Source organism: Volvox carteri (assembly GCF_000143455.1).
Source record: "Volvox carteri f. nagariensis unplaced genomic scaffold VOLCAscaffold_67, whole genome shotgun sequence".
Lineage (NCBI taxonomy): Eukaryota > Viridiplantae > Chlorophyta > Chlorophyceae > Chlamydomonadales > Volvocaceae > Volvox > Volvox carteri.
Window position 1 is genome coordinate 363,903 of NW_003307610.1, and position 12,224 is coordinate 376,126.

General features: G+C 58.8%; 1 protein-coding gene across 1 annotated transcript; it reads left to right on the forward strand.

The window, feature by feature from the left end:
* Nucleotides 1–1,171: 1,171 nt before the first annotated feature.
* Nucleotides 1,172–9,239, forward strand: VOLCADRAFT_98020 (uncharacterized protein; the record flags this gene model as incomplete). The annotated part of the gene is made up of 9 exons (XM_002956914.1): nt 1,172–1,337; nt 2,230–2,495; nt 3,204–5,188; nt 5,701–5,990; nt 6,138–7,250; nt 7,755–8,647; nt 8,756–8,765; nt 9,009–9,059; nt 9,211–9,239. The coding sequence occupies 9 exons, from the start codon at nt 1,172–1,174 to the stop codon at nt 9,237–9,239; spliced, it is 4,803 nt and encodes a 1,600-aa protein (XP_002956960.1).
* Nucleotides 9,240–12,224: the final 2,985 nt, after the last annotated feature.

The following is a 12,224-nucleotide window of genomic DNA, read 5'->3' on the forward strand; positions in this document are numbered from 1 at the left end:
GCGCGCGCAGCACGTGAGCTATGGGATGAAAATCCCTACTGCCACTGCTAAGAAAAAGGCGCAAACGATTTTTTCCTGGAGCGCGCGGTTGCACGCAGTCACACTGTTTGGCCTCTCCCGTCGGGGAGCAGGACGCAGCGCCCTTGCCCCTTTGCGGAGCTTCCTCCCCCCTCTACAAATCCATCATGACGCAAAAATTTTTTCACAGCAACGAAGAGCGGCTTTCCTCTGCTGGGCTGCCTGCTCCAAAGGTCACGTGGAAGAGATGTTTCACGTGAAAAGTGCCTTGGACTGCTTGGAAAAGCTTATACACATCATGCATCATGTGTCAAAAAAATCTAATTCCGATAGTACGTTCTGGTCTTGCTTTTCCATGCGCTGAATACATTTCATGGGAATGAGCATTTGCTTTGCAGATGCGAATGTTATTTGGCCTTGCCGGTCGTTCAGGTTTCGAGAGGCTGTAGCCTTGATAGGCGCAAGCATTTTTCAGCTTAATTCAACCCACAACGTTAGACCTTGGCTTTTATCTTTTCAACGTTGTCATCCGGTTGCATGCAAACCCAAACCAAACGAGCAGCTGACGTCATGGATCGAATGAAAGGACCTGCGGCCTGCAGGCTGCAACACTGTTGCACAAATAAAGTGCGTCCTGTGGTCCTAATAGGGTCCCAGTCCTCCAGGATTGCCCATCGCCAGCACGCCTGGGTCCCTGCCGCTACGTGTTGGGCTGGTGACCACAAACCCGCCGCCTTCGATAGCAACTAACATTTTAACGGAACAACAGTGACGTAAGTCGACACCCCTAGCACTATCCACTGTAATTACGGCTTCCAGTATTAGTCGCAGCAGCGCTTCCTCGCAGCATGCAAAAAGCCAAATTCAGCTTCGCAACGAAGCTCTGAATACTATCAGGTCGTTACTGCTAATTTATGCAGTTCGTTCCAAATCCCAAACGCGGCCACCGAGACGTGTTTTTGAATTTTGGGAGCGCATCGAAAAACAAACTCTGGCCTGGACACCTCTCTGCTTCACCATCGGCAGGAGCACCAGGAACGCCAGCAACAACACGCAAGAAACCAGGGCGATAGGATCGACGCCAAACTTCATTGTTCCCTTCCCGCATTTTCCTCCGGAGCTCAGTTACCTTGAAGCCGAAGCCAGCGATTCGATGTATCCGCCGCCTTCTGCGCCGCGTCAGCCTCTTCCTCAAGATCACGCCGCCAGCGTCGAGAGCGGCGTCGGCAAGAAGCGCGGACTGCTACGGCGGATGCTAGATAAATGTGAGATGAAACACGAAAGCGATTCAGAGCCCATGGCGTTCGACCCCGTTTACTGTAAGACAATAGCTGCGCGGCCGAGCCGCGCCCGAAACATTTTTCAACCTCTTGAATATATCTCTTTTATCTTTTCTTGTTGGAATATTTAAATTTGCTTCGTTTTTCATTTTCCGCAGCTCTTCACAGTTCAATTAGGAGCTTTGTTGATATCGCTTTGTTGACAGGTCGTGCCACTACCTTCGTGTCCTACCGCCTCCTCACAAGCGCAAGGTACCATACATCGTTGCATCAAACCTCACCTCACCTTACCTGGAAACGGCCTCGTAAATTTCGCATGGGTCCTCGTACGACACGTACGGCGTTTCGGATATCATATATCGTGCATGTGCAGTATTTCGGGAAATCATGTTGTCTTCGTTCGGGTACCTAAGTCTTGAAACCTTACATCCTGCTCCGTGTCTATATGCGTGTGTATATATGTATATACACATACACACATACACTACACACTCATATATATGTATGTGCATATGTGAGACAAGTTAACTCTACTCCCCTGCCGCCTTGTCTTGTTCCGCCCAAAGCTTTGGTTTTTTGCTCCATTCCTCTTTTCACAACTGCGCCCTCGCCCCGAAACCAAACCCGTTTCCAGGGCGAGTCAAATTGGAGCCGGGGCTCTTGGCTCGCGCAGAGGCCGAGGCCGAGGCACACATGCGACGGCAGCAACAGCTACAGCTGCAAATACAGCAGCATCAGCAAGAGCAGCTACAGCCACCCGGCACTGCAGCAATTACTGCTACAGCACCACCACAGCAACAACAGCTGCAACAACTACAGCTGCAGCAGCCACCACTGGGTTCCCCGAGGGCCGTACAGCCGCCTCCGGCAGCCCCTGGAGCCATTCCGCCGCCGCCGCCGCCACTGCCGTCACCACACTTGCTGGCCCCAGCGGCTTCCGTACAGCACACCGAAACCAGTACCGCACTGAAAAAATCGCTACAACCGCCCCAACTAAAACCAGAGTCGCAACTGTTGGGGCAGCTCCAAAAGCAGCACCAGCAGCAAAGGCAGCAGCAGGCTAATCAGGGTGATGCAGAGCCTGAAAGGGCCTTATCCAGCCCAAAGCAGAAAACACCCCTGGAGTTTTATCCGCTTGAGAGCAATGTACGGCAGTCGCCGGCATCTGCCAAACAGCCCATAACGCCGCCGCCGCCGGTGCCGCTTCCGTTAGGTACTACAGTGTACGGCAGGAGTGGTGGCGGCGCTGCCGTCGACGGCGATCCTTCTGAAGGTCATTTTCAGGCGGCGGGGCGGCCGGGGGCAACGGCTCCGAAACCGGGCGTGTCGGCTCATGAACCCGAGCTTGTTGCAGAACCTGCGGCGCTGACGCCGCAGCCTTTGGAAGGTCTCGCTACTGCTGCTGCTGATTCTCAACGGTCTCAACGATCCCAACGGTCCCAACGGTCTGCCATACCACAAAAATCAATCCTAGGTGCGGAGCGCAGCGTCGAAGCGGCGGCTCCGACGGCGGCGATGTCCCTTGGGTCGTTGATGTGCACAAGCGGTGGCTGTGGCAGCGGCGGTGGTGGCGGCGGCGCAACCTCGGGTGTACGACCGGCGGGCGACCGGCAGGCCCCCGTCGGCGGCGTCAGGCAGGAAGCAGTACGGCTGCCGGAGGATGTCCGTACGGCACTGCGACATGCTCCCGTACGCGTACCCGAAGCGTTGAAGTTGCTTCGCGACAGCGGCGGCGGCGACCGTGGAGGTCATGAAGGCGGCGGCAGCGCCGCCGCCGCTGCCGCCGTCGATGGCGGTGGCGTCGGTGGCTACGGCGGCGGGTCTTCCGGTTGGTTTCGGAGCGATGGCAGTAGCGGCCTTCGGAGCTCTGTCGGCGCCCCCGGCCTGGCAACCGTGGGTTCTCAGAGTTCACCTTTTGACTTTCCCGGCTTACGTCCCCAACGGCAATTTAGCGCCACGGCGGCAGCGGCGGCGGCGGCGGCGGGGGCGCCACAGCATCATCATCCACGCCGTACAGAGGGCAGAGTTCCCAGCGACGATAGCGCCTGTGCTCGTCCAGCAGCGACGCGGAATACGGGTGCGAGCGCCGGCCATGGCGGCGGCAGCGGCGGCAGTGGCGCGGGTAGCGCTGGCGACGGCTTTTGTCCAGCGCCGCCGTCGTCATCGTCGGCGCCGCCGGAGGTGCTCCGTCGTCCTGGCTTGGACGGCGGGACTGCGGACCGTCGTGCAGAGTTCGCGTTCGCCGATTTGACCACCCTGGAGCTGACTTCCTCTCCGTCAGCGGCGGCGGGGGAAAGGCCCTCCCTGGAGAGCGGGGCCGCCTTCTCAGCGGGTTGGCCAGAATCAGCCGTACCTTCCGCCGTCGCTACCTTCGCCGTCAGCAGCGCCATATCGGACAGCCGCATAGCCCAATTCACGACAGGAAATAGAGCTGACACCACGACAACAGAGCAGGGTCTACAGACGCCGCCGCCGCCGCCGCCAGCGGCGGCGGCGGCGGCGGCAGGGATAGGCAGTGGCGACGCTAGCCACGGTAGGCTGCGACGGAGCTTTTCAGGATCAGCGGATGTACGGCAGGAGTTGCTGCCTGCCGTACGAGCTTCGAATGATTTTATGTTGGGTGCGGAGAAGCACACGGGGACCTTGATGTTGTACACGCCGCGGGGCGGCAGCTCCGGCCAGGCCTCTGGCGGCGGCGCCGCCGGGGCAGCGGGCTCCCCTGGCGACGCCGGCAGTAGCCCATTTAGGTTCCGGACTGACGGAGCGGCGGCGGCGGCGGCGGCGGAAGGCTCCGAAACTTGTCCATGGCGGCCGCCCGCCTGGCGGTGCTCCACGACGGGACATTCAGAACTGATCGGCAATTCCCTCCGCTTCGCTCCGCCGCCGCCGCCGCCGTCCGCCTTGCCGCCGCCGTCAACGACCTCACAGACCAGCCCGCTAAGCCCGGAGCGAAGCCCCGACGGTGGCGCTATGCAGCGCCGTCCATCGTCACCGCCGCCACCGCCGCCGCCACCGCCGCCGCTGCTACAACCGTTACCCTCGTCCACCGGCCGCAGCGACGGCGGCGCCGCCGCCAGCGTTGCTCGCCATCTTGGTCTCTTAGCGGCGGAACCTGCAGGCGCGGGCATTCCATCGTCAGAGTACGACAGGTGCGGCAGCGGTGGCGGCGGCGGCAACGTTTGTATTGCAAGTACGCCGCAGGAGCTGCGGGGCTCAAATGGCACGTCGCCCAGCGCCGCGGTAATGGTGGCGGCGGCGCCGCCGCCACCGCCGCCATCAAGCGGTTCCTTTAGATCGCGCAGTGGCGGCGGCGCCGTGGCGAATTGGCAACAGTCTGAGTTGTACCGCCTAACTGCGCCGGACAATTCGACTGTCGTACATGATGGACGTCAGTCGCCGGACCAAGCACAGGCATCCCCGGAGCACAAACAGCCACTTGGCGAGGCTGCGGCGGCAGCGGCGGCGGGCGACGTCCTAAACAATGCTGTGCAGGGTACGACATGTGTACGACGGCGCGGGGAACAGGTAGCGGATCTGGAGTCTGCGGCGGCGTTGCCGAATGTTGACGGCGCGGAAGTCACCGCCGGAGGCGAGGCAGCAGGGGCCGGCGGCGGCGGCGACGGTGGCGGCGATGGCGACGGCGGCGGCGACGGCGCCACGGCCGGTGGCACCGCCGCCGCCGCCGCCGCCGTGGCGGCTGCGGCTCTGGATACACCTGAGGCCGAGGACAGCAGCGGCGAATTCGGTCCCGATGCCCCTGTTGCGGGCGGCAGCGGCGGCAACGGCAGTACGGGGCGGCAGGCCATTATGGACGAGCTGGATCGTTTTATTCTTCAGATCCAGGACGAGCTGACTGAGGTGGCCGTACAGCGCGAACACACCAGCTTTCGGTGAGTGAGGCGGGGTGTTGCATTTCCGTACGGGGGGAAAGGGGGGAAATGAATCAGTTGGGAGCAGGGTTTCTAACGGTACTAACGGTAAAGAAACACCACACACCCACACGCACCACTTGGTGGCCATGTCGAAGTGGATCAGCCTTGGCTGGCGATTGATGGCCAACGTGTTTCTGTCTGTCCGTCTGTCTGTCTGTCTGTCTGTCTGTCTGCTTTAAGTTTGTGTCAACTGTTTAAGTGCCCTAAGTTTGTACCTGTCGAACGGTTATGCTGGTTGCACCGTTTGTGTCGGTTACAGCGTCTGTTATACGGGTTGTGTCGGTTGCACCGGTTAACTCCAAGATAGGCTGATATATATTTCAGGTGGCGGAGATAATGATGGCGGCATTGACACGCACAGTGTGTGTAAAACCCTTGCTGTGCTCGCCCCGCACCCTTAATGCTCCGAAACCAAACCCGGAAGCCAGATCCCGGTCTCCCTTTCCCACCACTCGTGCCCCCACGCCCAGGCTACGCCTGATCGCGTCCCTGCTAGAAACTTCGTCTCGTCATCCAACTGCTATTCCAACTGCCGCCTCAACGGCCACACCAACCGCCACGCCAACCGCCGCAACTACCGCATCCTGGGATCCTACCGGCGGCGGCGCCGCCGCCGCTCCCCCCCCAGTGTCCGCATTGAATGAGCGGTTGTTGGACGAGCAATGGATGTTGCGGTTGCACCTGGCGGCACTGGAGTCACGTGATGAGCTGTTGCAATTCGCGGCGAAGGAGTGGGCCAAGGCGCGCGCTGTGATGACAGGTATGTCTGTGCGTGTACGAGTAGGAGTACGAGTAGGAGTACGAGTACGAGTACGAGTGTGTTTTTACGCTGGCACTCTCTGTCCCATTCTCGTCCCACTCTCGTCCCACTCGCCGCTCGTCACTCTTTCACCCCACTCTCGGCCAGGTGTGCGTGTATCTCGGCGCCAGGCAGGGCCGTTGCAGGCCATACTCTTCTCAGACACACTCGCACGCATAAGAGCGTTCCAGAAAGAGCAACAACTGCAGCAGCAGCAGCAACAGCCCACGCCGCCGCAACAGCCGCCAGCTCCACATGATCATCATCATCAGCAGCAGCAGCAGCATCTGCAACAGAAAGTGCTTCACCCGGATTTGAACTCAGATCTGGATCAGCGTCGTACATCAATGCCCCCGCATGGCGTCGGTCTGGTTCGGGAGGGGTCGGCGCGACAACTGCTGACGTCGTCGTCTACAGCGGCGGCGGCGGCTGCCGTCGCCGCGACGGGACCCGCCGCCGACTGGCGGAGCGTCAACAGCGGCGGCGGCGGCGGCGAACGCTCAGGACCCGGTTCCAGTCAGCCTCCGCCGGCGCTGTTAGGTGCTCAAGATCGTGAGCGGATGAGGCCGCCGCCGCCGCCGAGACAGCCGCCGCCGCCGCCGCCGCAGCAGCAGCAGCAGCAGCAGCAGTCGGCCGAGAGCCAGAGCCTTCGTGGCGCATGCAGGCAATCGACCTTGGCGGCGTCGCCGCGAATCGGTGTCGCTGGCGGCGCCAGCGGTGCCAGGCTGCCGCCGCCGTCGGGTCGCGGCGGCGTCGCCGGGGCCTGTCGTACCAGGCGCCGGCTACAGCCCATCTTAGAGCACGGCGGCAGTAGCTGCGGCGGCGCCGGGGGTGAGGGGAAATCCTTGGGAGAGGTGGCCGCCGTCGCATCAGTCGGACAAGGTCCTGCTGGGCAGCAGTACGACGCGTACGGCAGTCAAGGCACCAGCCGCTACCTGGCCGCGTCGCAGAGGTCCGCCGCAGTCCCCGGCGGCGGCAGCAGCGCCGGCGGCGACCTTGACTACCGTACGGCGGCGGAGCCGCGGGTGGATGTGCGGAATACGTACAGTATGTACGGGGAATACGGCAGACCCTCGAGGGCCCCGCCAACGCCACGGCAGCAGCAGCAGCAACATCGGCTCCCAGACAGCCAACAGCGCGGAGGCGCCGAAGCGGAGTACGACGACGACATGTACGAGCAGATGTACGATTATTTGGAGCAGCACTTATCGGCTCAACATGGTACGGCAAGACCATAGGAACGAGATTCGTTTTGCAAGACAGGGATTGTTTTTTGCACGTCGGCAGACGTATGAAGTGTTTTCGTAAGAGTTTCTCCTAATGACAAAGTTACGTCTGCACAAAAGCGCACCCCTAGGCGCGGTGCTGTTAAGAACGTAACGAACCCTTCGGTTTTAATGCGGTTTTAATGCGGTCAACAAAGGGAAAGATAAATTGGAAAAGAAGAAGTTGACAAAGTAGCAGCTGGCGCAGCAGTCACCATGCAATACATATCTTTTTTACCATGTAGTCACGATATACAATAATGTGATGCAGAAAATTTTGAGTTTGAACAGAATTTTGAAATTTTGGGACAGAAAATGCTTTTGTTCGCCGCATTCCGTTTCTTTGGAACCCCGATCTCGACCGCATCTCACGCAGCTCATCTGACTTCCGTACTCCGTATCTGTTGAGACCCCAAAGCCCCGCCCCGTCCTTTCCCCGGCCTCCCTCGCCTTCCCCCAGCCTCGGAGCACTGTTTCTCCGTGAACGACAACTGCGAGTACGACAATTATGATGATTTCGTACAAGGGCCGGTCATGTCGCCTAGTCGCCCGGGCGGCGGCGGCGGCGGTGGCGGGGATGAGGAAGAGGAGGAGCTTGGGGTTTGCGAGGAAGGGGAGGGGGAAGGGGAGGGGGAAGGCGAGGGGGAGGAAGGGCACGAGGGTAAGGCCCAGGATGGCGGTGAAGAGTACGACACCGAGGAAGACTCCGAGCTCCAATCTGCGTTCTTAGCTTCTTGCATAACCCTTGCTCGTACATCTTTGGACATCCAAAGCCCTTCCAGTGCAGCGTACGGCAATCGGTACGGCGCCCCGTACACATCATCCTCACCGTACACAAACCGTGGCCATGACGCGGAGGACGAGCCGGAGGTGGTGGTAGAGACGCTGGACGCGTACGGCAGGTACGCTGCCGTCGGCGTCGGCGTCGGCGGTGGCGGTGGCGGGAGCTACAAGTCGCCGCCGTCCGCTGCCAGGTGGCCGGCGCCACGTGCAGTTGCTGGCGGCGGCGGCGGCGGCGGCAAGGCGCGTGTGACCCAAGGCGCGTTTGGAGGTCCACGTACGGCGGCAGCGACGGAGTCGATGCCGGCACCGCCGCCGCCACAGTCGTTTCAGCAGGGTTGTCACGAATCAGGGGGTCGCCCTACGGCCACCCCCTTGTCGACGACGCCGGGGGCAAGACCATGTTCCCAATTCCTACAGTACAACCCGTACGACATGTCGTCACCGCATCACAGCGGTCGTCCGATGTCGTACCAACCGCAAGCGATGACCAACCGGCAGCTGCAGCAGCAGTACCAGCTCCATGAGCACCACCAGCACCAGCACCAGCACCAGCAGGCGTTACGACCACCCGTAAGGCCCTCATTGCGCGAGGTTTCACCTGCCGTACATGGGGGCTCCGGCTTGCAGCCACCGCCCCCGCCACAGCCGCCGCCGCCGCCGCCACCGACGCAATCGCAGCTCGCCACCCGTCAGCCCCGCTCATTATTCCTTGGTGCCCAACACCAACCGCCACAACAGCTACAACTGAAGCAGCAACTGTCGCAGTACAACCAACAACAGCACCAACAACTGCCGTACCGACAGTTGGTACACCAGCAACGACAGTCCAACCAACAACAACATCAGCAGCAGCAGCAGCAGCAGGTCAGCCGCGGACCGTCACCGTCACCATTACCAGCATCTCGCCCTCCCTCCGTAAAACCATCGACAGGAAGGCCGCCGCTGTCCGCGTTTCAGATGGCACCGGGGCTTTTGGCGGAAGGTGCGTGGAGGATGTGAGGGTGGGTGGGTGGCCCATGATCTAGCCAAACCATCCGTCAGGTCAAACTGGCCGTGCAGCGCCATAGCGATTCTTTTTCTTGACGCAAAGTGCGATGGGCGAGTGAGCCACCACTGGGGCTGTTTGACAACAGGGCTTCAGAAACCGCTTCACCGCCTGTGAGCTCCCCCCAGATTTTACGTGGTTTTGCAGTTCCCCCCGCTTTCCTCCGTTTAATAATAAACCACCTGTGCCCTCCACCCTGCTAGCCGGACGACTACGTCACGGCATTTTATAGTGTCAGGTTTTTACCGCACGCACATATGCTTTGTCGATGCGACAGTCGTATGACACGACAGCTAATGGACCCGGAATATCGTAATAACACAGTGCTGCATACTTTTGTATGTGCGCCATGCATGAAGGGTCATCACGGCTGACTGCTGGCTCTGTACGACAGTCGTCATCATCGTCGTACTGGCGAGGATCCCAACAGATGCAATGGCTGGAGGAGCTAGTGGCAGATGAACCGTCGCCGGAAGGGATGGAAGCTGCTAGCCTTAGCCGGCAGCAGCAGCAGCAGCTACAGCTACAGCAGCAGCAGCAGCAGCAGCAGGGCCCATATAAGCGACATGCCTACCTAGACGCAACCGTCACAACGGCCAACAGCGGCACCGATGGCATCGGCGACGGTAGAGGGGTAAGTACGACATGGCTGGACGAGCAGCGACAGCAGGCCGTGGCGGAACCGGCATGTTGGGTGGCATCTGTCAGCGGTCGCGGCGCTGGCGGCCCCACTGGCGGCGGCGGTGGCGGCGGTGTCGGCGGTGGCGGAAGTTCCGCAGCTCGTACGACCAGCTGGTCGCACCAGGCAGGTCGGCACGATCGCGGGCTAGAGCTATCGGCTTCGCGATCAGCAGTTGATGCCTGGTTGGAGCAGCAGCAGTAGCAGCAGCAGTGCCAATTGCAGCAGTAGCGGTGCCAACATGATGCATATTGCGATGGCAGCGTTGGCACTTTATCTAGCATTGGTATGAATTGGCGACAGAAAAACGTTGTAATGTTGGCACAGGCAGCGGCCTTTGCAGTAGCAGTTACAGCGACGTTAGTACTATCAGCAGTAGCAGTAGCAGCGGCGTTAGCACTATTAGCAGTTGCAGTAGCAGAAGCAGTGGCAGCATTTGTAAAATTAGGTGCTCCAGCTCGCAAATAGTACTTATATGCCGTTAAGATGTACATTGGATATCCAGCAGTAGAAGCTCGTCAACATTCACAATCATAATCGCGGCGGTGTGTATGAGGTGGTACACTGCTCCCAATTTGGTTCAGGCGGCGGTGCAAGAGCGGGACACACACACACACCCAAACGCCCCCCCACACTGTTATATCACGTCTTATCGCAGGAAAAGAACCGATCGGCGGATCCCGGCTAGATCCCGTGATACCCAGGATACTACACACACCAACACACACCACCCCAGACCCCACCATACACCCCACCACACAACCCCACCACCCCACCACACACACCGTCGCGCGGTCGCCGGTATCTCTCAGCAATTTCGCTCCGTTTTCTGGCACGTATGTCTAGCTGGCAGGCAGGTCGTCGATACGCACAGATATACATACATACATAGGAACAGCGATCTGCTTGCGTTTTCTTTGTTTGCCTGTTGGCTAGAAGCTAAAACGCTCAAGGAATGACCCTACTTCGTAAAGGTCCTTGTATTTTCTTCATGAAACTTTTCACTCGAACCCCCCGTGCGAGTCTTATGTATGCATCATCTCTGCTTAAGCTTCATATGAATCTTAGGAGCCCACTTCACATGTCGATACGAACTTGTTGATGTTGTTACAGGGTGGTTAAGCTTCACCAGTGGCCTCCTTCCCGAGGCAATTCCCTGCTCTCCCCTGCTAGAGGGGCACCCTAAGCCATTCACCCCATCCGACTTCAGAGTGTTTGGCAACTCACCACCAGCATCCAACCAAATCTAGCGGATCAACGGCGCGTCAACTTAGTTCCTGGTCAGCTCGCGAGTACGAACTGCTTGACAAACATGAAGAAGGATACAAAATCCCTAACAGATTTTCAGTGGGTTGCTTACCAAGATAAGCATGTTGTAGAGCTTTAGCCAATCAAAAGGGAGCTGTTACACTCAGCAAGGCGCCACGCACCCCCTTACCCGCAGGTCCCAGTACTGCCTGGTACTGCTATCACCATCCCCTAACTTTTACATCGGCTAATTCTCCAAGAGTTTTGTAAAACCCAACCATTCGCTGGTTTTGTATGAATGAGTGTCGGTCACTGTCCAGCAGGAGGTCATCCGAGATGCGTCCATGAAGTCAATGGCGCCCCTGTTCGAGCCACAGCAGTTGCTCCTCCTGTGAGCTAAGATGGGCTTGCAACATGTTGCATGTCAAATTGCATTCCTAAACTACCTGGTGGCTGGTAATGTTAAGGACGCAGCAGCTGAAGCTGATAAAGCTGATAACGCCTTCAACAAAAATCCACACGGATCGCGGATGGATGCCTTCTTGTTTTTCTTCTGACAGGATAGCAGCCAACAGGAGCAAATTAAGTTGAAATTTCTTATCCTCGGCAGCTGTTGTTTACATCGTGATTTTCCATGACCTACAACAACCGCCCGGGCAGCGATGCCGCCAGAGCAACAAACTTAGCTATCAACCAAAGTCAATCCAGTAGCGGATCCGCTGTTAAGGACGTCGCCGCTAAAGCATCCGCGTGCTATCTTGGACAGCTGAACAGCTTCCCTGAACCCCACCACCGATGATCGGCCCCTCCCATGTTTGATGTCCCGGCTCTGACCGGCTCGACCCTACACTTACCTCTAATGCTGTGTGTGTAGTTGTTAAAGTGGGCTCCAGGCTCGCGAAGATCCAGAGGGCTAGCTGGCCGTGCACTGCACTAGACTCTTAACATAAAACTAGACCCATGCTGCCTGGAAAACCCCTTGCCTATTTTTCATGGCCGGCCTCTGTAACAACTACACACACACGCACTTCCACCTACTGTTTTAACGAACAACCGCACATACTTTCAGGCTCATAAACACCGACAGAGAGCTTTGAAGTACAGCAGGTCATGATGTCTGATTCAGCCGGTTACTGTTAGTTGTCCTTCCGAAAGCATTATTTTGAGCTGACTTG